Here is a 26,546-nt window from a genome sequence, read left to right as displayed (position 1 = left end):
ATGCGGGGAACTATGAACCCTATATCTACACTCGAAGCATTGAATGAGAGTAGATATATCTAACGACATATATACCACTCTCCATATTCAGTCAATTGCCATTGAAATGGCATATGCTGTATCGCAAAGCGGTGGAATGGTTTTCTGTAGAGTTCCCAGGTGCTCTATCGGGTCGACATTTATACGTTGTAGGGTCGAGATTCTAGCATCAACCGCCTAGAAAAGCCTCAAATGCTCAAATTGAAAATGCTGTCACAAGCCAGGTAGAACCAATACCTTGGCTTCGACAAACAAGAACAACACTACTCCAGAGGAGCAGAAATTAGTGTAGATCTAAAGCTGAAGAGGTCTGTAGCAATCCAGGCCTTTCCGTTGCACATGCACATTGCATATATTGTACAGTGCATAAGCTGACCCATGCGCAAACATCGCCAAGGACTAGTCAAAAATGCCAGGAACATCATCCGATTGACCAGGTCCAAGCCCAAGAAGTGCAAAACCACAGAAAGTCTCACCGGTATTGATTCCGGAATCCCCCGATACTGTTCCTCCAGAGTGCGGTGAACCTAATGTGGACGTGGTCGGAATAACTCGGGAAGGAAAACAGTGAAGAACTCCCCATGACGTTGGATTCTACTGACCTTCGTCCGGGTGTTGATTGGTGTTGATTGGTGGGGAAAGGCGGGGATCATGTGATATCCACCCCGGGTGTGGGCGGTGATTTTTAGTGTGTACGGAGTACAATTTCGTAGTATGACGAGTTTTAGGTACCATTACTATTGTTAACTATTGTATTGTACTTAAATAGTAGTATTTGATAAATCATTTGTAGAATTTATATTGTAGATGTGATGTAACTATAGTATACGCCGTATTAGTGTAGAAAGGGTTTGTTTTACCCGATACACATAGTGGATAGGTGAGATTTGAGCCAACTAGGCGAAACCGGGAGAAGTGATCTTGAGAATTTAGGTATTCATATTAGTATCAGCTAACTATACCTTATCTCGGGGACCGATGGCTTTCCGCAAACCTCCAATCATTTAACCTGCAATGTACTGTACGGAGTACAATATAGAACATTACACAATATAAACAGTATAATTGCACACCCATCCAGAGATGACCTTGTTTACCAGAGAGCGGAGTATAATTCCCCAATTCCCCAAGATTGAGATATTCCGGGGTGGGATTCTGTCCAGTGAGGGAACAGATAATTTGTAGTGATCTGCGATAAGCAGTTTAGATGACCTCAAAGAATGAGGAAAGACCAATCCGCTTTGTTTCAGGAATGCCCGAAGTCGGGGGAGAATGCTGGACCAATGGCTGAGGAAGTCCCTGGAAAATGATAGAGAGGGGAGATCCCGGGAAGAGATTAGACCGTTGTCGGAACTGCCTTTTGAGTCGGGTACGAATTGGCTTTGATTCAATCACAGTCCAGTAAATCACCAGTGATGCTGCTGGAGATTTAATTGGTAGTTAGTCTTTGCACACGTTCATAGTGATTGAACATCCCATCTTTAAGCATTATATTTTGTAAAGCTTCATGATGTTCGTGCACTCACTCCCTCGATCTTTTGCCAATACTTTCGGATAACTCCCAAGTACTCCGTACTTTTTTGTTATTTTTCTCTTTTTTCTCCTGCAGCGGGAATCGAATGCATATTAAGCACTGCATGTCCCCACTTCATGTGCTTTTGGGGGGGGCTCTGGTATTTCCGTATCCCGAGGTTCGATACATTCTCCATCTTGTCCAATGATTAGCTCGGGTGGCTATGGGCTGATGGGGCCGCCCGGCCCACCACTCGACCTTGTTTCTGGATAAAGGAATAAGAGGGGGTGAAAAAAGAGGTAAAAAAGGTAATTGAAAAAGGAGAAAGAAGAAGATCGTTCAAGGACGAGTTCAAATACTATATTAAAATACCCAATTACAAGAGATATTGAAAAATACACCCATTACACAAAGAAAGATCTTGACGTAGTGCAAAGTTAATCGTCATATTACCCATACAATATAGGTCGTAAAGCCTTGGTTCTGATTGGTTGGGGGCTTATCTATGATTTCCACGTAATCATAATGATTATCAAAGTGACCCCATTCAACACCCGTGGACTCGAGCTTTTGGGAATGTTGGCTGTTTCCGGCGTAATTCAACTTGGTAGTTTGCAGTGAATTATTTGAAGGTAGCAGACGGTAGTAGAAAAGACAGAAAATCAATTGAGATAGAAATCGTAATTGCTAAGCTCATTTTGTTTTCTTCCATTTGAAACCTCCCCTTACAACTCAACTCTTGGCCAACATTTTGCCACAGATCATTCCTGTATTTTTGCCCTTTTTGGTACATCGGGGGTCTGCAATCCCCGGACCTACTGTCCCGCCGTGATCGCTTCTACTTTTTTGACCTTCCCCTCCTTTTTTTTTTTTTTTCTTTCTGGCTCTCTGGTTGTCTTTCTCCCCAACTCCAACTCTCTCTCACTCACAGAAGCTGGACACTTACTTACACACTCGATTCCTTCCCCTGTGACGACATTGCCAACTCCCCAAATCGGCGGGGAATTCCTACAACAACCCCTCATAACCCCTCAGTTAATCACTCCATTCTCTGTCGGTCCCCGGCGGAAGAATGGGTCTTAACTTGGAGGAGCTCTATGGCAAAGATCTAAGTGAAGAACAGCCTCAAGAGTATTCTCAGTATCAACCCAAGAAGGGCTATGGCTGGGCAAACACTCTGCCGGAACGGCAAGGTTTGTACGACCCTGAATATGAGAAAGATGCCTGTGGTGTAGGCTTCGCCGCGTGAGTGAACTCAAAGAGAACCTTCAATTGGTCCCGTATCAATACTGATCCAAAGAAAGTCACATCAAGGGAAAACCAAGCCACAAGATTGTCAGCGATGGTGAGTTTCAGATTAAATCCATAGGCTCAATTCCCATCCCCCAACAACGAGGACCCAAACTGATGGGAATTGAATAGCTCGCAATCTTCTATGCAACATGACTCACAGAGGAGCCGTTGGCTCCGACGCAAGGGACGGTGATGGTGCTGGTGTCATGACCAGTATTCCGCACAAGTTCTTCATTAAGAATTTCGCCCGCGAGGTGGGTGTGGAGCTCCCTCCGCTGGGACAATATGCAGTCGGCAACTTGTTCTTCAAACCCGACGAGGAAGCACTGAAGGAGTCCATCAAGAGCTTTGAGGAACTAGCCACATCTCTGGGCCTGCGCACTCTGGGATGGCGCGAGGTGCCCCGGGACTCAACCATCCTCGGCCCCGCCGCTCTCTCACGAGAGCCTATTGTCATGCAGCCGTTCGTTGTGCTACAATCAGCCTACGGCGACGGCAACAAGCCTGAGATTACAGACACCGAAAAGTTCGACGAGAGAACCTTCGAGCTCCAGCTCTACGTTCTCCGGAAGAGAGCGACTCATGTCATTGGCCTCGGCAACTGGTTCTACTTATGTTCTCTCAGCAACCGAAACATTGTTTACAAGGGCCAACTTTCTCCCGTTCAGGTGTATACATACTACCACGATTTGGTCAACGTGGACTATGAGGGTCACTTCGCCCTAGTGCACTCGCGGTTTTCTACCAACACATTCCCATCCTGGGACCGCGCTCAGCCTCTGCGGTGGGCTGCTCATAACGGTGAGATCAACACATTGCGAGGAAACAAAAACTGGATGCGTGCACGCGAGGGTGTGCTGCGGTCCGAGGTGTTCGGCGACGAGCTCGACCAGCTCTACCCCATCGTCGAGGATGGCGGTTCCGATTCCGCTGCATTTGATAATGTTCTTGAACTACTAATGATCAACGGTGTTCTGTCTCTTCCCGAGGCGGTGATGATTATGATTCCAGAGGCCTGGCAAGATAACCCAGCCATGGACCCCGCCAAATCTGCTTTCTATGAGTGGGCTGCCTGTCAGATGGAGCCTTGGGATGGCCCGGCTCTGTTCACTTTCTCCGACGGACGCTACTGCGGTGCCAACCTGGACCGTAACGGTCTCCGTCCCTGTCGTTTCTACGTCATGGATGACGACCGCATCGTCTGTGCTTCCGAGGTCGGTGCCATCGATATTGACCCGGAGAGAGTTGTGCAGAAGGGCCGTCTGCAGCCTGGAAAGATGCTGCTGGTTGATACCGTGGCTGGACGCATCATCGATGATGCTGAGCTGAAGCAGACCGTTTCCCGCCGCCATGACTTTGCTGGTTGGCTGGACAAAGAGCTTTTGAAGCTCCCCGCTATTAACGAAATGCTTCTTAACTCTAATGTCGACCTTTCCTTTGCCCTGGATAGCAACACCATTCAAAATGACGCTCGCCTCAGGGTATTCGGATATTCTTTCGAGCAGGTCAGTCTGATCCTTGGCCCTATGGCTGCGGACTCAAAGGAAGCCCTTGGTTCCATGGGTAATGATGCACCCTTGGCCTGTATTGCCCAACAGCCTCGTCTGCTTTACGAGTACTTCCGTCAGCTGTTTGCCCAAGTCACCAACCCCCCTATTGATCCTATCAGAGAGGCTGTGGTTATGTCCCTCGAATGTTACGTCGGTCCTCAGGGTAACCTGCTAGAAATGGAATCGTCGCAATGTCACCGCCTACTTCTCCCTTCCCCCATTCTGAGCATCCCCGAATTCAATGCTTTGAAGAATGTCAATCTGGCTCATAAGGATTGGACCGTATGCACTATCGACATCACGTTCGAAAAGAGCAAGGGCACTGCTGGTTACATCGACGCACTTGATTCTATTTGCGATGCTGCTACTGGAGCCATCAAGAACGGCGACAAGGTCATCATTTTGTCTGACCGCGCTACATCTGCCGACCGTGTTCCAGTTTCTGCCCTGCTGGCTACTGGTCTAGTCCACCACCATCTCGTCCGAAACAAGTGGAGGTCACTTGCTGCCTTGGCGGTTGAAACCGCCGAAGCTCGTGAAGTTCACCACCACTGTGTTCTGTTGGGATACGGCGCCGATGCCATCAACCCTTACCTTGCCATGGAATGTATTCTCAAGATGAACCGCGAGAACTTGATCCGCAAGGACACACCCGACGAGAAGGTCATTCAAAACTACAAGTCATCCTGCGATGGTGGTATCCTCAAGGTCATGAGTAAGATGGGTATCTCTACTCTCCAGTCCTACAAGGGTGCCCAGATTTTCGAGGCCCTCGGTATTGATGACAGCGTCATCGACCGCTGCTTCGCTGGTACCGCCAGTCGCATTCGCGGTATCACCTTCGACTTGATCGCCCAAGATGCATTCGCCTTCCACGAACGCGGATTCCCCTCGCGTCCAATTGTCGAAGTCCCCGGTCTACCCGAATCCGGCGAGTACCACTGGCGTGATGGAGGCGATGCCCACATCAACGACCCAACCAGCATTGCCAACATTCAAGACGCCGTCCGCACCAAGAACGACAAGTCCTACGAAGCCTACGCCAAGTCCGCGCACGAGCAGATCAAGAACTGCACTTTGCGCGGAATGCTTGACTTCGACTTCGAACAGCGAACTCCCATCCCCATCGACCAAGTCGAACCCTGGACCGAGATCGTCCGCCGCTTCGTGACCGGCGCCATGTCTTACGGGTCCATCTCCATGGAGTCCCACTCCACACTCGCTATCGCCATGAACCGTCTCGGCGGTAAGTCCAACACTGGCGAGGGTGGTGAAGATGCCGAGCGCAGCAAGAGAATGGAGAACGGCGACACCATGCGCTCTTCCATTAAGCAGATCGCCTCTGGTCGTTTCGGTGTGACTTCTAACTACCTTGCTGACGCCGACGAGCTTCAAATCAAGATGGCCCAGGGTGCCAAGCCCGGTGAGGGTGGTGAGCTTCCTGGACACAAGGTTGTTGGCCCGATTGCTCGTACTCGATTCTCCACTCCCGGTGTGGGTCTCATCTCCCCGCCTCCCCACCACGATATCTACTCCATTGAAGATCTCAAGCAGCTTATCTACGATCTGAAGTGCTCGAACCCCCGTGCTCGGGTCTCTGTCAAGCTCGTCTCGGAGGTCGGTGTTGGTATTGTCGCTTCTGGCGTGGCTAAAGCTAAGGCTGATCATATCTTGATCTCGAGTCATGATGGTGGTACTGGTGCTTCGCGCTGGACTGGTATCAAGTATGCCGGTCTTCCTTGGGAGTTGGGTCTTGCGGAGACGCATCAGACTCTTGTGCTGAATGATCTGCGTGGTCGGGTTGTTGTTCAGACTGATGGACAGATTCGAACTGGTCGTGACTTGGCCATTGCTTGTCTCCTTGGTGCTGAGGAGTATGGTTTCGCGACGACTCCTTTGATTGCCATGGGTTGTATTATGATGAGGTTGGTGAACCCTTTCAATTCCTGCCTACACAACATGATACTAATATATAATTCTCCTATAGAAAGTGTCACCTGAACACTTGTCCCGTCGGAATCGCAACTCAAGATCCTGAGCTGAGGAAGAAGTTCCAGGGCACACCAGAACATGTGATCAACTTCTTCTACTACGTAGCCAACGAGATGCGGGCTATTATGGCCAAATTGGGCGTTCGCTCGGTCAATGAGATGGTTGGCCGTGCTGAACTGCTCAAGGTCCGGGACGATATTCGAAACGAGAAGCAGGAGCGCATTGATCTGTCACTGATCTTGACCCCTGCCCACTCCCTTCGTCCTGGAGTTGCCACTTACAATGTCCGCAAGCAGGATCACCGCCTCCACACTCGCCTGGACAACAAGTTGATTGCCGAATCAGAGCTCGCTCTGGAGAAGGGACTTCCCTGCCGAATCGAGTGTGATGTTGTCAACACCGATCGTGCTATGGGTGCTACTCTCTCATACCAGATCAGCAGACGTTATGGCGAAGCTGGTTTGCCGCAGGACACTATCCACGCTAACATTAAGGGCTCTGCTGGTCAGTCATTTGGTGCCTATCTTGCCCCTGGTGTGACCCTTGAGCTTGAGGGTGATGCCAATGACTACGTTGGCAAGGGTCTTTCTGGTGGCCGTCTGATCGTTTATCCCCCGCGTGGAGCCGCCTTCAAGGCCGAAGAGAACGTCATCGTCGGTAATACCTGTCTTTACGGTGCCACTCGTGGAGCTTGCTACTTTCGTGGTCTGGCTGCTGAGCGTTTCGCAGTCCGTAACTCTGGTGCTACTGTCGTTGTCGAGGGTGTTGGTGACCATGGATGTGAGTACATGACCGGTGGCCGTGTTCTCGTTCTTGGACCCACTGGCCGCAACTTCGCTGCTGGTATGTCTGGTGGTATTGCCTACGTGCTGGACAAGAACCAGGACTTCCACTCCAAGGTCAACCTGGAGATGGTGGAAGTCTCCGGTATTGAGGACCCCTCTGAAATTGCCTTTGTTCGTGGCCTGGTTGAAGATCACCACCATTACACTGGATCTGAGCTAGCCGCTCGCATACTACTCGACTTCACTCGCGCTCTTCCTCACTTTGTCAAGGTCCTGCCTGTTGACTATAAGCGCGTCATGGAGGAAGAAGCTGCTAAGGCGGAGGCAGCGAAGAAGGCCGAATTCTCTCTTCCTCGTCTTCCTAGTACCCCTGTCAAGGCCGACAAGCCCAAGGTCGATGAATCCCACAAGACCGACTTGCTGGACATCGAAGACAGCATCAGCGACTCAAAGACTGAGAAGAAGCGGTCGGCTCTGATTCTGGACAAAACCAGAGGTTTCATGAAGTACAGCCGCCGCAGTGAGAAGTACCGCAACGCGACCACCCGTACTCGTGACTGGGGTGAGATTTCCAACCGTCTGAGCGAGGATGAACTCAAGTACCAGTCTGCTCGTTGCATGGACTGTGGTGTTCCATTTTGTCAGTCCGACACCGGTTGTCCTATCTCCAACATCATTCCCAAGTGGAATGAGCTGGTCTTCCAAAATCAATGGCAGGATGCTCTGAACCGTCTGCTCATGACCAACAACTTCCCTGAATTCACCGGTCGTGTCTGTCCTGCGCCTTGCGAGGGATCTTGCGTCCTGGGTATCAACGAAGACCCCGTTGGTATCAAGTCTATTGAGTGTGCGATCATCGACCGTGGATTTGAAATGGGCTGGATGGTGCCTAATCCTCCCAAGACCCGCTCCGGAAAGACGATTGCTATCATCGGATCCGGTCCCGCTGGAATGGCTGCCGCTGACCAGCTCAACCGCGCTGGCCACAGCGTCACCGTCTATGAGCGTGCTGACCGCATTGGCGGACTTCTTATGTATGGTATTCCCAACATGAAGCTAGACAAGAAGGTTGTGCAACGCCGTGTCGACCTCATGGCTGCCGAAGGTATCAAGTTCGTCACTGGAACTGCCGTCGGCCCCGACTCTGAGGTCACTCTACAGTCCCTCCGTGCCAGCAATGACTCTGTCATCATTGCCACAGGAGCTACCGTCGCTCGTGATCTTAAGGTTGCCGGTCGTGAGCTCGATGGCGTTCACTTCGCCATGCAGTTCCTACACAAGAACACCAAATCTCTCCTCGACTCCGGCCTCTCAGACGGCGAATACATCTCCGCCAAGGACAAGCACGTCGTTGTCATTGGCGGCGGTGATACCGGTAACGACTGCATTGGTACCTCGGTCCGCCACGGCGCCAAGTCAGTCACCAACTTCGAGCTGCTACCCCAGCCACCCCCAGAGCGAGCCCGCGACAACCCCTGGCCCCAATGGCCGCGCATCTACCGTGTCGACTACGGCCACACCGAAGTCAAGACGCACATGGGCAAAGACCCGCGCGAGTACTGTGTCATGTCAACCGAGTTCGTCGACGACGGCAACAACCGCGTGAAGGGCATCAACACCGTTCGCGTTGAGTGGACGAAGAGCGCCACTGGCGGCTGGGACATGAAGACTGTCGAAGGAAGCGAGCAGTTCTTCCCTGCGGACCTCGTACTCCTCTCCATGGGATTCCTTGGACCGGAGGATCGTCTCCTGGGCGAAGAAATCGAGCGTGATTCCCGAAAGAACGTCAAGACTCCCCCTGGCCACTATTCGACCAACATCCCTGGCGTTTATGCGGCGGGTGACTGTCGCCGTGGACAGTCTTTGATTGTTTGGTGAGTTTTCTGTCTATCCTCACCACTATAAAACGTAAATACTAATTTGATTGCAGGGGTATCAACGAAGGACGCCAGTGCGCCCGCGAGGTCGACGCTTTCCTCAGCGGCACCAGCTCTCAACTCCCAGTTACTGGTGGTATTGTCCGTCGTCCTGCGATTGACTCCGTCCCCCAGCCTACTGAGGTTGTTGCCTAATGTCAAGGTATGGGACATAACGAATTTGACGGCCATAAAACTTTCCAAGCGCGTTCGGGGATAAATCTGTGATTTAGATGGGGTTACTCGATTCTTGATTCTCTGGGGAAAGCCTCTGGTGCTATTTTATCTTATTTGATTCATCTTATGTTTCAGCGTTTCTTATTTATTTACAATGTACTTAAAGCGTCTGCCGCCTGGTAATCTTATGCTTTGAATGTAAATAGTGCTAATTCTATTCATTGTTCCATCATTGTTCCTGTTGTAAGCTTGCAGCCTTTAACTCCTTATAAAACAAAGGCATACCGACAATGTTATGTAATTTAGCTATTGGTTTTTTTTTGAAAGACTTGTTGGAAGTTTCTGGCTTTGATTCAATCAGAGCATATTGATGTCTTGATTTCCCCGTCGTGTTCGGAGTATTCCACATCTTATCTAGTGCATCTAGTGCATCTTAGCCCTAGCAATTAAGATATTGTTCCCAGGCACAGATATCAGCACTATGGCGAAGGCAAAAAATGACACCAATACCACCCCAAACAAGTTCATCACCGAACGCGAAGTCAGCGGCGAGCGACGATCTATCCGCCACTACAATGATGGACGTGTTTCATCACGCAGGAATTCCCAAACATATCTCTCCAATTCCCTCTCTCGAAGCACGAGCAGTGCAAGTGTGGACCGAGCGAAGAAAGATACCTTCCGTAATCCTTCAGCCAACTCTCGAGCCTCTTCGACTACCCCCTCAGCAGTGGGCAATGCAGAAGGCCCCGAAACCTCCTCCGTAGTTGAAGCACTCACCATCCTCGATCCTAGATCAGACGCACAGAAAATTTGCCACCCCTTCGAGACCACCGGATCAGAGACTGAGACCATCACATTACGACAGGTCGGGCGAGCATCTAGACCAGATTTGATGTGCCCCAAAGCTAGTATTGGTAGTGGGAGTGTCCATGATCGTGTAGTAAATATTGAGACGAATCTCAAGAAATTTGAGAAGACTTTCTTTGGTAGTATTGCCGAGAAAGAGGAAGAAGAGAAAGAGCAATAATTACTGAGAATTACAGAATTATGAAATCGGAGAAGATCAGTCTGCAATGTTTGTGAAATGCCAGATACTGATTATCTTATTTTTGCCGGTCTAACAGATGGCCCATGAGTCTTACCTAGATATATGCACAACGTTTACCCACAGGTCTGGGAAGTGATTTGTATTAGCATGAACTGGATTGAATGGTTAATCTGGAATTGATTCAAATGGCAAAACTGGTAAATATGTACAAAACACAGCACAAAGGTCAAATCATTTGGTCTTGATATGCTTGATCTTCTTGGGTTCGTGAAGGAAGTTGTTCGCGTAGGCCTTGGGCACAAAACGGCGCTCGTTCGGCTCCTGGACAAAGTATTCGTAGCCCTGCTTCTGGGCGAAAGCAATGGCATCCTCCTTGGTCTTGAATTTGATGTTGGTGCCCTGCATAGCATCGGCAGACGATTGCCAGCCCATGAGGGGATTCTCCCAACGGTGACCCCGCTGCAAGATGTCCCAGTCCATACGCCAGTGGTGCTGGTGCCAGGTACCGGACTGTGTTGCGGGCTTGGCAGGGCGGTAGATCCTGTGGAAGGTATTGATTAGCGTGGGAACTGGACGCTCGGAATCCGCGTCACATACCGGACAGTGCGGGCCTGGAGATCGGTAGGGGCACCGGAGAGAACGGCGCCGGGGAGAGAGTCGCCAGGCTCACTGCCATCCATGACGCGCTTGGGCACCGGGGAAAATTGCCTTGATTGGAGCCACAAGAGTTAGCGAAAGGATTTGCGATGGAAGCAAAGGGGAGAGTTTCGTACGAGGTGCCGTGGTCAATGGTGGCCTCATAGTCTGGCTGGTGACGGGTCATGGCCTCAGATGGAGTTTCCTTGCTGATCAAGGAGCTGGCCTTGTTTGGTGTGCCGGGAGCATCTGAGGTGCTGGTCTTCACGGAGCCCGCCTTGGGGACATTGGAGATGAAGCGGGCATTGATAGGAGCAGAAATTCTGCCGACCCTCAGGCCAGCACCTCCAATTCTGAAGAGGGACATTTCGTCTTTTATTTTGTATTGCGAGGAAAGAGTCGTTGCCAGTGAGGGATTCACATTGAGATGTGGTTTGCGAATAAGGCAAGTCACGACACCACCGAATTGGGTTTAGCGTAGGCTTGGCTTTCCGACCACCCGCAGGGCTCGGTTTGTTCCTCCTTCCTCTTCCATCAGCTTTCTTTGGTTTACTTGCGCTGCAATCAACGTAAGTTCATGTTTTTGACTCCCTTGGGAACACTCTCCGAGGGCTGCTCCGTTTAGTGCGACCAATCTCTGACCTTTTTTAGCCCAGACAAGATGAGCTACATCGCCCGCCGAGGTCTCTCGACCTTGATCCCTCCCAAGGTAAGAATATCCTCGTCCATGACTTTCCGTTGGCACATACTTCCGGAATTGATACTTACTCTCATATTAGGTCGCCTCCCCTAACGTAAGTTACCCATGCGCTGCCGTCTTCGATTTCGCGCACCCCTTGCACACCCGTCCGGCCCCGAAATCGTTTTCGTGCAAACCTCCGACATGAATCAATCCCCGCCTTCTCGATATCCTAACTGACATGTTTTAATTTCAGGCTATCGGTGCCGCCCAGGATGCCGCCCGTATGGAGCGTGTTGTGAACTTCTACGCTGGCCTTCCCCGTGGCCCTGCTGCCCCCGTCAAGGCCACCGGTCTCATTGGTCGCTACCAAGCCCGCTACTTCAGCGGCAAGAACGCCTCCGGTGCTCGTATGTTATCGTTCTATGTCACTTAGAATTGATTGGAATACTAACAAGACACACAGCCTTTGTGCACGCCATTGCTGGTATCTTGATCTTGGGTTACAGCATGGAGTACTACTTCCACCTGCGTAAGTATCTCTTGGATTTTACACCTCCATTTTGGGTTTCATGGAGTGCGACTGACTGTATTACCCACAGGTCACCACAAGAACCACCCCCACTAAACTTTTCCTTTCCATCTAATCAGAGGATTGATGTATATACTGGATCCTCCGTTCCAATGCAAGGAAATGATGTGGCTTCAGCGAGAACCTTAAAGAATCTCACTGTGTTTCAATATTCAGATCATCAAGCTCACTTTTGTATCTTGTCATTACCTTTTTTGACTTAGTCCCTAGTAGATTATACGGAAGTATTACACGACATGGTTAAGCCGTAAGTGGAATGATGGGGTCTTTCCTTAGTTCCCCTCTCACTTCACATCCACTTTACACATCAAATCCAAGTCAAGTCTACTCTTTTCTTAAAAATTTACTGAACTTACAATATTTGTTCTTCAATCAAATATGAATTTGCCTCTGTAAAAGAACGAGCTTTTAGGGCTTTTGAGAGAGAAGCAGGTGTGTGAGACCTCACAACATTTCGCCCGGATCACGCTAAACCGAAAACAGCGACTCTCAGCTTCAACCCGAGTTGACGCTTTGAATCTTGTATCATCCCTATCTTTGTATCCCATCCACACTCTCTCCGCAAAATTCTCCTTTCTTTTCCCTCCTCCTCCCTCCCCGCCCTTTTCCTGGGACCTCTTGGGTTGCGGACCTCCCAAGAAATAAGCGCCTTAACCGATTCCCGCGATCGTACTCTCCACCTTGTAGCTAAGTGAACACGGACTCATCAGCTTCCGAAAGTTGTTCCGCATATCTCTGGTTGTAATATCCCCATACTTTCAGGGTGCAACCAGCTGAGGAAACAGTGCAACTGTGGCGATCCTTGATATCTGACGATAGGTACGTCTACTTTAGTGATCTGGCATGCACGTTTGATCTGCCGCTGCCTGTCAACATTCCAGGAACTATTTGCCCACTAGGAGGACACTTCACTTACATGGTCGCATTTATTGCTGTTCACAGAATCGAGTATTGTTATGGCAGAGCAGAGCAGCCGCGATGTGGTAGATCAGACCCTGTCGGGCGGCGAGCCTTCGCCTTCCGACGTTCCTGCGAGCACCAACGACAAGCTTTCCGCCGGAGGGGACGCAGGGAAGACCGAACATATCGCAATGAATACAGCTACATCGAACAACTCCACTTTGAATGACCAGCACAATCATGAGACAAAAAACACGCTTGATCAACGGGGAGAACGAGCGGGTGGTGATAAGGATACCGGAGGCCCTATATCGGTGAGATCTGACCTGGCATGTGCGCCCCCAAAGTTCCCGCTAATATGGGTGCAGGAGAATTCCAAGCAGGGCGCTGGACTTGTTGCGACCCGAGTTCTCGAACTAAATGGACTGGCCTCGGCATCGGATGGCGGAGACGACACGGCGTCACAAGGTGGCTCGGAATCGGATGCCAGCCGGACGGAGAGCAGAAATACCACACACAGTGGTTCCATCAAAAAGCCTGGCTCGTTCAAGCCCGTTTCCTTTGCGAAGCAGAAGTTCTCAGTGCCCAAAGTGCCGGGTGCTGCTGCACCCCCTAAGGCGCCTGAGAAAGGTATGCTCTTTGTTCAGCGGTTTGTTATAGTTGGCGCTGACCTTTATAGTTCCTTCAACTTCCACAACACCGCTTGGTACCCCACAGCCCAGCTCCCGCCCGCGCTTGGTTGCGAAGACTACACTGGGAATGCGTGACTCATTTTCGAAGGCCGGAGCAGGCGGGGCCAATCCTGGTGGATCAGGGCCTGATCCAAACCAGGTTTGGAATAAAAATCGGCGTATGTACTTGCTAGATAATCAAGTGGAGTTGCTTGAGCTGACATCTATATCTGTGTAGCTGTTGCGCCACCTCCGACCAAACAATTGACCGATGAAGAACTGAAGCAGCAATATGGAATCCATATGACCTCCCGCATCCAAGAAGATGGTGCTGTGACGTCCGAAGCAAAGTGGGCAGATATCGATGATGATGAAGACGATTGGGCCCCGGAAACAATTGAATGGACAGATGGAACTAAGGTCAATCTCACGCACACCCATGCCGATCCTCTACCAGGTCCAAGTCCACCGGAGCTCAAAGAATTGCCGCCTGTAGAGCCAGTCATCACCACGAAAGAGCCTCCCAAGCTTGCGCCAAAGCCAACCACCTCTATTGGGCCTAATCCAACCATCCTCAAACTCGGGGCCAATGCAGAACGTCAAGCAAGAACAGCGAGTGCGTCCTCCAAAGGCACCAATGACAAAGTTCCATCCAGTTCCACTAGCCCAGCGCCGCCATCGAAATCTCCCTGGGCCACTCTACCTCCTGTCGAAAGAGTGTCTCCAGTCATTGCTCCAATGCAACCTCCTCACCAACCCCGCATGCCTATGATGAGACACCCCCAGAGAGGCGACGGATATCATGCACAGATGCCCATCCAACCGAAGGAGATTGCAGCGGATGATTTCAATCGCACGTGGAAAGAATCTCAACCTGGCGCCCCCCGGGAGCTCTTCAACTCTCGATCTGGCCAGTACGAGCCAGTGGCAGAGACAAGGAGAAATTCATGGCGCCCCGACCAGCACCCACAACCTCGTGCTCCGGCGGTATTGCAGAGGTCAAACGACCCTTCAGGTGGGCCGGCAGAACCGTCCGCGGCTTTCCAGACGCACAGGTCTAGCCACCAGGATGGTATGGGCTGGGGCCGTCGTCGCACGTCATCAAATGTGAGTGGTGGAAGTGGAGGATTTGGCCGTAGAATGTCATTTGGTCGGCCTGATGCACCCCCAAGAATGAATGATGGCAGGAGAGGCTCTCAGGTAAATGGATTGATTGATCCGGCGTTAATGGGTCACGAACAGCACCACGGCAAGGATGACGTTCTTCCGTCTGGTCCCAATGGGATCACACGTCCAGCTGTTGATGTAGGTGGTTCTGCTGTGGAAGTACATACAGTGGCCTCTCAAGTCTCTCTGGCGCCACAGGAGCCTCAAGAAGACCCTGTTGCTCTGCAGGAGCGTATCATGAAGGAGAAGCGTTTGGAGGCGAGACAACGCAGAATTGAGCAGGAAGAGAAGGAGGAAGCAGCTAAACAGGAGCGGATCAAACAACGTCTCGCGGCGATGGGTCCTGCACCAGTGAAGAAAACTCCAGAGACTCGCAACACTGCTGCCCCTCCATCTCAACCTCAACCTCAGCCTCAGCCTCAACACCACCCTTCACCCCAAACTCCCCGTTCTCAACTTTCGCATCAAACCAGCCATACTGTTTCATCACCCCCGAAACCTCCTGTTCCAGAGCCTACTGGCGCACCAAAACAATATGGTATGATGAAAGTGCATCATCCCGACTCTGTCAAGAAACTCGTTGGTGCACATGACCGGACCTCTGATAGCAAACAATTCACTCGACGTGTTTCTTCGCCCCGTCAAGAGCCTCCACGTGAACCTCTTGCACTTGCACCTAACCACAAGGCCGAGCCTCAGTCACCCATCCAGGGCAGCACGACGGCTACCAAACCTGGAGACCAGCACGGTCAGCGCTGGCAAGGCGACTTGAAAGTCTCCCCCTCACCGTGGTCTCATCCGAGCATCAACCCGACTTCTCCGACTCTCAAAAACCCCTGGAAGCCACTTGGCAGCGATCGCACTCCCACTCTCGGAAACGGCATTTTCGACCAACCTCTTGGGTTTTCATCACGCGAAAACTCTTTACGCCAACTAGGCTTCGAGAAAACAGCCATGTCTAATCCTCCCGGCTTCACTGCTCCTCAAGAGCCAGCTGTCTGTCTACCATCTCCCGAGGCTCGTCACACCTCATTTGACTCCATGCACCCTGTTGGCCGCCCTGGTCCCATCGGACCCCCAGCTGCCCAGCAAGCTCGTGGAGTTGAGGCATGGCAATCGTTTACTAAAACCGCCGGTGAAAGCGAACGTCAAGACCAGCAGAAGTTTATGGAACACTTCCACAAGACACACCAGAAGGGAGAGCACACTACCCCTCCCTCGACCTTTGAGCAGACTTGGAAGCAAATCAAACCAACCGAAGATGGCAGACGACTAGTCACTGCGGTCACTCGCAAGAATATCGGCAAACCAACCCCAGATCCGGCCGTGCTGCCCAATCCATTGACTAACCTCGATGCTCCTGCGGATGGTCTTACTTCGGACCGTCCATCTGGTCATGTTCCTGTTCGTAGCTCACGGTTCTTCCCTTCCGCTACCGAGCAACCAAAGCGCCAGGCTACCGAGAGGGACCGTGGTAGTCCGTCTCCCCCTCCCCCAGAGGAATATTCGAGTCACCCGGTTTACTTTGGAGATTCGAGCCGCCCCCATGTTCATCTCCCGATCCCCAAGCCTGTTGTGAAGCTCCCGCCTAAGGCCGTTGGTACACCGGCACTTCCACCCACCTTTGCTTCTATGGCAGCTGCGCCCCCACGCGATACAATGCCCCCTTCGACTGCCATTTCATGGCAAGAAAAGATCAACAGTCTTTTCAAGTCTAAGTCACCAGAGAGAAAGAATGTATTGGCTGTGACACCTGCCACAAAGGAAGCATTGCCTGTTCACACCGCTGCGGTCTCTGTCTCCATTCCTCGGGCTAAGCTTGAGTCACAAAGGGGGGATGGTGATTACGCGGTTGAACAAGTTGAAAAGCAGGATGAGATGTTCGAGGATCGGGAACCGGGCTCCTTGCCCGCCGTCCGTGTGCCCACTATGGCACCTATCAATTCCTGGAGTCAACCCCCGCCAATTCGACAGCTTCGCAAGACCTTCAAGCAGGTTCAGACACAGAGTATCCCGCCTTTCCTGGTTGGACTGGGTGATCGTGATAACAATAACAACATTCGTGTTACGATTCTCCTTCCCGGTGCAGCTGAGCCCAAAGTCATGCTCATCCAACGCAAAGCTGGTCCGCCACGACCCCGCAATAACAACAATACCCGGCCTCGCAAAGGCAACAACAAGCCTGCGGAGGCCTCCAGTGGTTCCAAGAAGTTTGCTCATTCAAACCTTGGGTCACGACAGCAGTCTAGCAAAGCAAGCTGGGGCCCAGATCACTCAAGCTCTCAATAGGCATGTTCAGTCTTGCATGCATTTGCTTATCGCTAGCGTTCTCGATATCTTCCTTCGGCCTCGAATCTCGACTGTTTGTCATGTCCGGAATTGAGAAATCTATGATCATCCGCAGCAGGTCCATATCAAAGGCCTGTTAAATACTCTTCGTCATTGTCCACTTTCATGCTTTCCCGAATCTGGACCACAACAATGATGATACCCTCTCCCCCTAACTCGCGCATTAGTGTGTCCAATGTACTTTTTCGTTTTGTTTCCCCTCGACCCTTTACCTCCCCAACACTCTATTCAGGACTGCAGCCCCTCCGGCCTTGTGATGTGTGGATGATCAACCATCTGCTGATTCAGTATCCTGTCTACGTGCCGTGCTCATTGCCCTAACTGTGGTTGTATGCTTGTTCCAAGAAGTATATCACACTTCCATGTTCCGAGTACACGGCTGGTTTAACATCCATATTCACAACTCTAGTGAATCATTTTTAAACTTCAAACTTCATGTGCTTTGTCGTGTGTCAATCCTGTAGAATTCATGTAGACTACATGAAAGGATCTAATTACTACGGCTTCCGCAAACGCTTGAAGACCCCGTACAACGAGTACTTGCATCGACTGCATATTTGGCCTTACTACTCTGTACAGACGTCCTGCTACTTAGAAGAATTGAACTTTCTGGGTGGTGGTTGGCATTTAATCAATATAGCCTTAAAAGCTTGAGCAGAACATAAAAAGTAGAATAGTATACACAAACAATACATAGGTATCAACCATAGACAAATCCCGTGAAAGGCCCAATATAAAACGCCCTTTGCCGCATAAGATGTCACCGGCAATCATGAATTATCGAAACTGAATCATCCAAGTCTCACAGGCAGTATGACAATACCATGCGAACTATGGAGACCCCTTCGACACCCAAAACGCCCTCGAACACCAACCATTAGATAGACAACCAGTCAGATGACATAACTCCCACAGACCACATTAAATAATGAATAATAATTACTCCAGTCTCACCAATTCCAGGTCCGGCTGGAGGCAGTGAAGACAGGAGGCTTCCACTGCAGACGTGCAGGATCGATCTTGCGCGCGCCCTTGATCTCCTCTTTCTTCAGACGCTTCTCGTGCTCCTCGATGATGCTATCCGTCAATACAATCACCCAGTTACCTTTCTGCGAAGCAAGAGAAACTGGTTAGCAATGCCGCGATATTGTGTTATGGCTGAGTCCACTGGACTGGAAGTTGAAACTTACATGATACCGAAGCATGTTGAAAACAACAAGTGTTTCGTGAACGTCTTTCTCCGTCATGGAAGTGAGTACAGCGAGCTCGTTCTCACTCATCGCCTCACGGTTCGGCTCGATTAGCAGATCCACCAACGTCTCGCGCCAATACTGGCGATAACCGAGAAGACCCAGATCACTGAGCGGCTTTTCGGGCGAGCCGAGCTTGCCCTCGCGCTTGCTGAGCTCGTAGCTGAAGGATATGAGAAGACGGCCAAAGCCACGGCGCTGATACTGTGGCAGCGTCATGATACAGGCGAGGTTGTAGCCTTCGGCGGAGTCTTTTTCCTTGGAGAAGTAGCCGACGAGGTGGCAGCCGCTTTCGTCGCGGGTGGTCATGCAGTAGAAGAGAAAGGGATCGACATCGTAGTAGAGGGTCTTGTGGTCCAAGAAAAGTTTACTCAGGAGACACAGGTTGCGGCACCAGGTTCGTTGGCGGCGGCCGTCGACCTCGAAGAAGGAAATGTAGTCGTCGCGGTAGATCTCGTTGCCGGGTGGATGGGTGATGGTGCATTTGGCGCGGTGGCGCTCAAAAGCGCGCTGGTTGTCGAAGTAGCTGAGGCAGAACTCGTCAATGTAGACTAGATCTACGTCGGAGAAGGAATCCGGGTATGGGGAGAAGTACCACGGCTCGACGTCGTATTTGCCCATTTGGAGGCGAGTCAAGTTTCGTACACGATGGATTTCTGTTGGGTTTTGAGTCATACTGCCGCTTGTGCGAAGTCGTTCGATCTCTTCTCCGCGGGTGATGACTTCACCCGAGGCCGTTTGCACTTCGTCTTCTTTAGTCGATTGGCCTTCTGTGGCATCTACCATTTCAACATCTTCGGAGTCGGTGGCTTTGGGTGTTCCAACTGTCGACACTGCTTCAGAGGGGAACAGCGAGGTATCCCCGGGAGTCTCGGCGTTCTCTTTTCCGCCTGCTCTTGATGGTCGTGAGGTCTTGTCGACATTCACATTTTTACCACCCAATATGTCAGGCGTTTGCGATACATCGCGACTGTCAGCACGGGTACGCTTGTTGGTACTCGTATTTTTGCTGGGGGCGGCCTTGTTGGTAGTAGCAGCCTTCTTCTTATCGGCCTTTTCTGGCTGAGGCCATTCAACCTCTTGGGAGAGATCGATCCGCGAAGATGCGACCCATTCTTGAATGATATGTCAGATCATATCAAATGACAGCAAGTAACTTGCAATAGCTGGAGCTTACCGTCAAGACGCTTGTTAAAGTCGACATAGTGTACGCTGAGAGCCATATATTAGCATCCAGTCGAAGCACATTCACGATCAACACAGGCAAACATACTAAAAGGAAGGACCATCTTTCCGCTGTCTTATAGACAGAATCTCGGCTTTCCGTAACTCTCCATCCTATATATCAAACAATCAGTATTTCAAACTACCTTAACGGAGTTGGTCACTTGATTGGTAATCACGTGACATGATCACCAAACTCTGCGACAGGATCAAAACGAACCTTTTGCACCATGGCTTTCACACCGATCCTATGTGAGTAATTAGTATATGCGACCGGTGAAAGTTGATGTAAACATCACGGAAATCACTATTCCAAACAACAAACGAACATACCTGATGGTATTGAGGGTGGCAAACCCCTTCTCGATGGGGTCGGGCGTCCCCGCCGTCTCCCCGTGGGAATCTCGGACGCCCATGGTGTGATTAGACAGTACTGACACGATACTCAAAGATGGGAATGATAGAATTGAGCAGATTAATACGAGACGAGGAGTTGATGTGGGAGAAAGGGAGCAGATCCGGGTGCAAATTTATGTAAGCGTTTTTTTTTTCGCCGCATTGGATACCTAGGTATATTCTTCTATACTACTAACATTACTACTACCTAGGTAGCTACACTCATATATATGGCTAGTGTAAGAGCAATGTAGTAATGAAAATAATAGATACCTATTATAGGAGTGGAAAAAAGGAAGAAAGAAGAAAAGTCCAATTATAATGGCACACCAATCTCTCTGTGTGTTGGAGATTGTACAGTGCAATCCCCCCATTTATGCGCTGTGAAGATATAGAATACAAAAGTTGAACCCAACGCCTGGCGCCTCGCAATGAATTAGACAGAAAATTCAGTCAGATGTCTAAAGTATAAGACCACTTCTCTTTTCATGTCATTCCTCAAACTTTCGCTTGACACCGTTGGGATTCGGCATGCCTTGAGCCCTTCGTTTCTTTTCCTCATCTCCAGCAGCCATGTTCTGTTGACGCTTTTTCCAAGCTGTCTTGATGGCGGGAGCAATACGAATGAGATCATCTTCAGTGACACGATCCTCAATACTTTCAAGGACTTTTTCAACGGTAGATATATGGTTGGCATCGTTTTTGTCGTCACGGAGACGATAGTAGCGCCAACGTCCTTCCTCATCTTTGGCGCATTCAACAATCGTGTCATCGAGAGGGATACGCATGGCTTTCAGCTCCTCCCACTCTTTCGGCTCCAGGAACATCTCTCCAAAATGGCGGTACTCGCCAGCGCTGAGCATCACGAATAGGTGGCAGATGGGAATAGCGTCGTAGTCCACAAATGGTTCTGTGATACCATCAGACTCATCATCGGTATCTGGCTCGAGCGTCGGGAACTCAAGACGCATGCGAAAATCAATTGTGTTGTCCTGCGGGGGCTTCCATTTTAGAATGTGCTCATCCGTGCCAATGCGGTAGGGAGTACTGCGGCAAGTAAAGATCAACCCGTCATTTCCATGAATGCGCTTGACTTTGGGGATGATCTCGCGGAACATCATTTCAATACCGTAACTGAACTGCGTAGATTTGTCCTCAACGGCAAAGGCGCGGTGTTGTTTCTCCTCCGGGAATTTGCGGTACATAGCGCTATAAGGCTTGAGCACCTTCTCCTTGAAATAGGCCAGGCGCTTATCCAGTGTACGATGCATCAAGCTCTGCCCATCCAGCACTAAACAATCGAAGACCAAATACTTCAGCTGCGTTGTTCCATCGTCGTAGGTGTCGTTCACTAGCTCGCCGTCGACCAAAGTGTCGACGTGGTACCCCTGAAAAGAATCGTCGTTGGGCAACGGGAAGTGCAAGCCCGGTACGTATCGGTAGTCGTTCTTGCGGTCAATCAGGTAGTGAATCTCCGGTTGTTCAGAATTGGGATCTCCACGCGCGAAGTACATCAGGCAGCGGATGCCGTCGGTCTTTTCGCAGACATAGTAGTCCTCACGTTGCAGTTCTGTCAGATGTTTCGACGAGAAGCTGACAGGTTGTGCGCCGGGGAAGTTGAGATTGTTGCGCGAGAGGAGGTTGGCGACCTCGCGGCGAAATTGATCGGCCAAGTCATGGTCGGCTTTGATGCCTATTGCGTCCAGATCGGGGACAGCGTGACTCATGGTGGGTTTCAATTGGATCGGAAGTGTTTTTTATAAGATGAAAGCTCGACAAGGGTGGTTCCGAGGTCTGAAGTCAAGTTGTCGCGAGATCAGTTTGCGATTCGATAAGACTCGGAGAGCTCCCAAATAGCAAGGGCGCTCGCCCACAATCGCAAGTACAGGAACCAGGGAAGGTCCAGCACTATACAGGGTGAATTGTGAGATTTTCAGAGGGTAGTATTGTCACAAAGACAATGGTATCGAGTGGAATGAGAGACGTTCGAATTGACTCAAGCATCACCTGTGGACGGTATCATGCATCACGTAATCTACTTTCCTTTTTGGGAAATTCCATTGAAATTCCATTGTTACGACCAAGGTCTCTATTAATACGGCATTAGAAATACATATACGGACGACTACAGATGGTATACATGCCTCAATGACATAGTCACACAGAATTCGATAGGGAAAGGAATATCATTCTACTTTCCAAGCTCAAATAATCATATCACGCCAGCCGGGGTATCATGTCATTACCTTTCAAACCAAGCAGAACAAGCCTTATCCCATGGCATATCCAGGGAAAATGGAGAACAATAAGTAAGCAAGAGCGGTGTTATGCTCGTGAGCCACGCCGATGAACGCCAGCATCCAATATCAAGTACGTGGGAACCCAGAACCAACCGCAGAAAGAACGTCGTAAGTCATCGAAAGCGCGGTAACGAAACCACCATCAGGCCGCTGGGATTGGATTCTTGCGGGCACCCGAAACAGCTGACATTTGGCCCATGTCCATATCGTCGGGTTCTCCATTGGCGTCCACGGAAGATGTCTCCATATCAGGGGCAAGTGTCGAGAAAAGAAGACCTCCATAGTGAGGTTGGTTCTCATCGTTGGAGAACAGTCCACCGCCGCTCCGAACCCCCATCGCATGCGACATTTGCTCTTTGATGCGGACATGTCGGTACTTTGATTTGGTGGTGATTATCGGGTGTTGAACTAGTGGTCGAGGTGCTGAGCGGGCAATAGCGGCCATGACCGAGTCCCTCTCTTCATCGGAGTCAACGGGGCCTGTGTTTTCAATCTCGTCCTGTAACGGAGCATTGGCATCGATGGCAGCCTCTGTAGAACAAATAAGTCAGTCTTGTCTACGCAACATGAATTGGCAACAAAATGGAAAACACACGTACTTTGCTGACGAGCCTGGTTCTTCTTCTGGTACTGCTGGAGTAGCATATCGTATGGCAGGGTGCGGCCAGGTACTGAGCGCTTGGCGCCCATGGAATGGCTCTTGCAGGTCAGTGAACGAGCGCACTGAGCACCGTTGGGCAGCGTGACACCGCACTGCTTCTCAACATCAACAGGACCCTTTGGTTTAGACGTCTTTGGCTTGATTTCGTCCTTCTTTTTCTTTTTCTTGGGCTCCTTGCCATCGTCCTCGTCGGCCTTGCGCTTCTTGCCCTTCCTGTTGTCATCGGTGCCCTTGACGGCGCTCTTCTTGGCGCTCTTCTGACCCATCATGGAAGTGTCTCCTTCTTTGTCATGAGGGTCATCATCTTTGTCGTCGCCGGCTTTCGCACGGTTGGCCGCATCACGAGCTTCCTTCTTCTTGCGTGCTTTTTCTTGCTTGGCCTTCAAGCAGCCGCGGACATGCTCCGCTGCGGTCGATTTAAGAGTAGGGCGCTTGCAATGTTTGCAGATAACGGTTTCGAGTAGGTCTTCTTCGCGCGGCTTGCCGGTCGGGAACGCGGTGACGACCTTGCTGTCGATTACTGGGAGGGGAGAGGAGGTGGGCGAGGCGTCGATGGGGCCATCTTTAGCATCTGGATGCTTGTTAGTACCATTGCCACCCATGGGGGTGTGTCCGAGGAGTTGTACCATCTGTTTTCTTCTTGGTCGACGCCTTGGATGTCTTTTTCACCTTGATTTTGCCCGGTTTGGTATCCTTGTCTGTGAAAGTGTATCCGGACGCATCAACCAGGCTTCCCGATCCTATCAGTGGTCAAAGAATTAGTTCAGACAACTTGCAGATTCCGAATATGTTGATGGTGATGTGATAAGAGTCCCAGTGCATTGCGCTTTCAACAGGAGCCGGATATTGCGTACCTCGACCGGGATCCCCATTGGTCGCCATGGTGGGCGCAAAATGAAAAGATTGTTAAAATCAAAGCGCCCCCGAGTTGTTCAGCAAGCCTTGACAGGGGTTGTGGTGGTTGTTTATCGAAATATGGGTTCGGTCTCCGGAGTCAAGGTTGGCTTGGGGCTCCTCCGCATTAGGATCAATAGAGGCACGTGATCAGCCTGTAAAAGAGAATGGCATATGTGCTTATTGACATGCTATGGTATTGGAATATCACTATCCAAAGGAATTGAAAAACAATGGCTTTGCCTTCTTCTCAATTAATCCTAAATCATTATTGAGGAGACATTTTTGGAAGGTCGAAGTAAATGATGCCGAGCTTTGGGTTCTAAGAGAAAACATCTAAACAACTTTGAATATAATACAAAACTACATGTGTAGTTAGTGAAACAAAGATCAATACCTCGCAAAGCACAAGCTACTATTCGTGCCGCCGAATCCAAAGCTGTTTGTCAAAGCCACATCAATCTGGCGTGACTGTGGGACTTTTGCGGCGTAGTTACAATCAAACCCATCAGCCAAGCGATCGAGGTTGATAGTGGGCGGCATAGTATTCTGTTCATGATCAGCTTATGATATGAGAACGACTACTGCTTCATATATTCAACTTACCTCATGGATTGCAAGGACACTGATTAGAGCTTCTATGGCACCAGCACCGCCAAGAAGATGCCCGAGTGCACCCTTGGTGCTACTAACGTTGACATCAGCAGCTTTTTTTTGCCTTCCGAGCCAAGCAAAAGAGCTTTGATGGCAGCATTCTCAGCAGCATCACCGAGAATGGTTGAGGTAGCATGTGCGTTGATATAGTCGACGACAGCAGGGCGCAACTGGGCCTGCTTGAGCGCCTTTTTCATGGCCATGTATGCACCTTCGCCATTTTCCTTGGGAGAAGTCATATGATGGGCATCGCTAGAGCAGCCGTATCCTTTGAGCTCTGCATATATCTTAGCCCCTCTTGCGAGTGCGTGTTCGAGCTCCTGTATCAAGGCGTTAGCGTTTAAAAAAAGCTTCTGCAAAGCTCCAAGTCAGACCTAAGAGCACGACTTACTTCGAGGATTAACACAGCTGCGCCTTCGCCAACAACAAAGCCTCCGCGGTCAGCATCAAATGGCCGTGATGCCATCTCTGGGGTGTCATTGAATGCTGTGGCTAGACTTCGTGCACGGGAAAACCCGCCGATGGCTAAAGGATGGATGCAGGACTCGGCACCACCGGCGACCATCACATCAGCATCACCGCAGGCGACGAATCTAGCTGCATCGCCAACCGAATGTGCGCCGGTTGTACAAGCCGTTGTGGCGGCATGATTTGGACCCATAAACCCGTGTTTCATAGAGATATGCCCAGCGCCGAGGTTGATCAGCAGCTTTGGCACAAATAGTGGATTGACCTTCTTGTATCCCTATGCAGAATGTTAATATTCGTTGGGATCTTCTTAAATCTCAAATTATGCTCGAGGAAAGCACTCACCCCTTTCTCATATGCAACAACAGTGTTATAGATTTCTTCAAAGTTACCAATACCGGAACCGAGACAGACTCCCTTTCAGCAGATAAGTATTCAAATCAGTTAGCATCGAGAAAACAAACATACCGTTGCCTCTCTCTGCTCAAAACTTTCAGGCTTCCAGTTTGCATCTTGAAGTGCCTCCTCCGTTGCAGCCATGGCATACTGCGCAAACTTGGCCATTTTTCGCTCCTCCTTTAATTTATCAGTTATGAAAGCTGGGAGAAAGAAGAAAAAGAGAGAAGAGTAAAAGTGAGAGCACCTACACCCCGATTTAACCACTCTGAAGCTGTCCAACCCCCGTCCTCACGACTACCTTGTGGTACAACAGCCGCAACCTGACAGGGCTGCTCAGCGAAGCGCTCATCACGATCTTTGACATTAACAATGCCGCAATGACCATCCAGCAAGCGTTTCCAGGTACGCCGAGCTCCTGTACGACACGGACGTTAGTCACGGCATTCATCATCGCGGCATGATCAACATGGCTTTTTCGATGTAGAAAGCAGGTATATGCGATCTCGAATCTCCAGCTGCGCATGAACCCGCCGATTGGCTGTCAAGACCTTCCCCTTCCGGAGTGGGAAGTGGGGACTCAGAAAGCTCGAGAGTCCGGGGACATCGGATATGTATGAATGGGAGCTTCTGGCTAATCAGACAGAATCCAAAGGCATAGGGGATCTTTTGCCTGGGCTTGCATATGCTGTATTGAGTATAAAGCAAACAGATATAGCGATACTTCGGAGTTGAAGCATGGAAACAAATTTAACACTCACCTACACCTAGCGGTGTTACCGCCCCAAGACCCGTTACAACAACACGCCGCATAGCATAATAAAATAGCTACAATGTCAATTAACGGGGAAAAAAAAACAATGAAGCAATACAATGTAGTTATTATTGCAGAGTACAGCGTAGAGTCAAAAAAGAGAGAGAAGCAAAAAGCGGGCCGAGGGCCAAGAAGGGAAAGTCTGCACGAACGGGGATTGTGGCGGGGAGCTCTTCTGT

At 50.3% G+C, this 26,546-nt stretch overlaps 8 protein-coding genes across 8 annotated transcripts; 4 read left to right on the top strand and 4 right to left on the bottom strand.

The window, feature by feature from the left end:
• Positions 1–2,624: 2,624 nt before the first annotated feature.
• Positions 2,625–9,244, top strand: N7529_002869 (glutamate synthase (NADH); the record flags this gene model as incomplete). The annotated part of the gene is made up of 5 exons (XM_057238397.1): positions 2,625–2,797; positions 2,857–2,897; positions 2,975–6,320; positions 6,383–9,046; positions 9,103–9,244. 5 exons carry the CDS (start codon positions 2,625–2,627, stop codon positions 9,242–9,244), a joined length of 6,366 nt encoding a protein of 2,121 aa, XP_057101008.1.
• A 502-nt stretch (positions 9,245–9,746) lies between these two features.
• On the top strand, positions 9,747–10,295 carry N7529_002868 (uncharacterized protein; the record flags this gene model as incomplete). Its single annotated transcript, XM_057238396.1, has 1 exon — positions 9,747–10,295. The coding sequence occupies one exon, from the start codon at positions 9,747–9,749 to the stop codon at positions 10,293–10,295; it is 549 nt and encodes a 182-aa protein (XP_057101007.1).
• Positions 10,296–10,547: 252 nt separating this feature from the next.
• Positions 10,548–11,319, bottom strand: N7529_002867 (ETC complex I subunit; the record flags this gene model as incomplete). The annotated part of the gene is made up of 3 exons (XM_057238395.1): positions 10,548–10,857; positions 10,914–11,024; positions 11,090–11,319. 3 exons carry the CDS (start codon positions 11,317–11,319, stop codon positions 10,548–10,550), a joined length of 651 nt encoding a protein of 216 aa, XP_057101006.1.
• Positions 11,320–11,613: 294 nt separating this feature from the next.
• On the top strand, positions 11,614–12,259 carry N7529_002866 (F1F0 ATP synthase subunit f; the record flags this gene model as incomplete). The annotated part of the gene is made up of 5 exons (XM_057238394.1): positions 11,614–11,661; positions 11,732–11,746; positions 11,888–12,041; positions 12,098–12,163; positions 12,234–12,259. 5 exons carry the CDS (start codon positions 11,614–11,616, stop codon positions 12,257–12,259), a joined length of 309 nt encoding a protein of 102 aa, XP_057101005.1.
• Positions 12,260–13,179: 920 nt separating this feature from the next.
• Positions 13,180–17,250, top strand: N7529_002865 (uncharacterized protein; the record flags this gene model as incomplete). Its single annotated transcript, XM_057238393.1, has 3 exons — positions 13,180–13,753; positions 13,803–13,973; positions 14,033–17,250. 3 exons carry the CDS (start codon positions 13,180–13,182, stop codon positions 17,248–17,250), a joined length of 3,963 nt encoding a protein of 1,320 aa, XP_057101004.1.
• A 1,010-nt stretch (positions 17,251–18,260) lies between these two features.
• Positions 18,261–20,200, bottom strand: N7529_002864 (NuA4 histone acetyltransferase complex catalytic subunit ESA1; the record flags this gene model as incomplete). The annotated part of the gene is made up of 6 exons (XM_057238392.1): positions 18,261–18,419; positions 18,501–19,675; positions 19,738–19,772; positions 19,834–19,898; positions 20,005–20,032; positions 20,118–20,200. 6 exons carry the CDS (start codon positions 20,198–20,200, stop codon positions 18,261–18,263), a joined length of 1,545 nt encoding a protein of 514 aa, XP_057101003.1.
• A 471-nt stretch (positions 20,201–20,671) lies between these two features.
• Positions 20,672–21,907, bottom strand: N7529_002863 (mRNA guanylyltransferase; the record flags this gene model as incomplete). The annotated part of the gene is made up of 1 exon (XM_057238391.1): positions 20,672–21,907. One exon carries the CDS (start codon positions 21,905–21,907, stop codon positions 20,672–20,674), a length of 1,236 nt encoding a protein of 411 aa, XP_057101002.1.
• A 715-nt stretch (positions 21,908–22,622) lies between these two features.
• Positions 22,623–26,366, bottom strand: N7529_002862 (putative beta-ketoacyl synthase (Cem1); the record flags this gene model as incomplete). The annotated part of the gene is given in 11 exon segments (XM_057238390.1): positions 22,623–23,011; positions 23,080–23,712; positions 23,768–23,881; positions 24,452–24,584; positions 24,642–24,713; positions 24,725–25,009; positions 25,081–25,434; positions 25,503–25,574; positions 25,626–25,733; positions 25,805–25,971; positions 26,315–26,366. The coding sequence occupies 11 exon segments, from the start codon at positions 26,364–26,366 to the stop codon at positions 22,623–22,625; spliced, it is 2,379 nt and encodes a 792-aa protein (XP_057101001.1).
• Between the last annotated feature and the right edge of the window lie 180 nt (positions 26,367–26,546).

The sequence above is a fragment of the Penicillium soppii genome (genome assembly GCF_028829465.1).
Source record: "Penicillium soppii strain IBT 18220 chromosome Unknown utg000003l, whole genome shotgun sequence".
Taxonomy (NCBI): Eukaryota; Fungi; Ascomycota; class Eurotiomycetes; order Eurotiales; family Aspergillaceae; genus Penicillium; species Penicillium soppii.
This window is presented reverse-complemented; position numbering and strand designations above follow the sequence as displayed.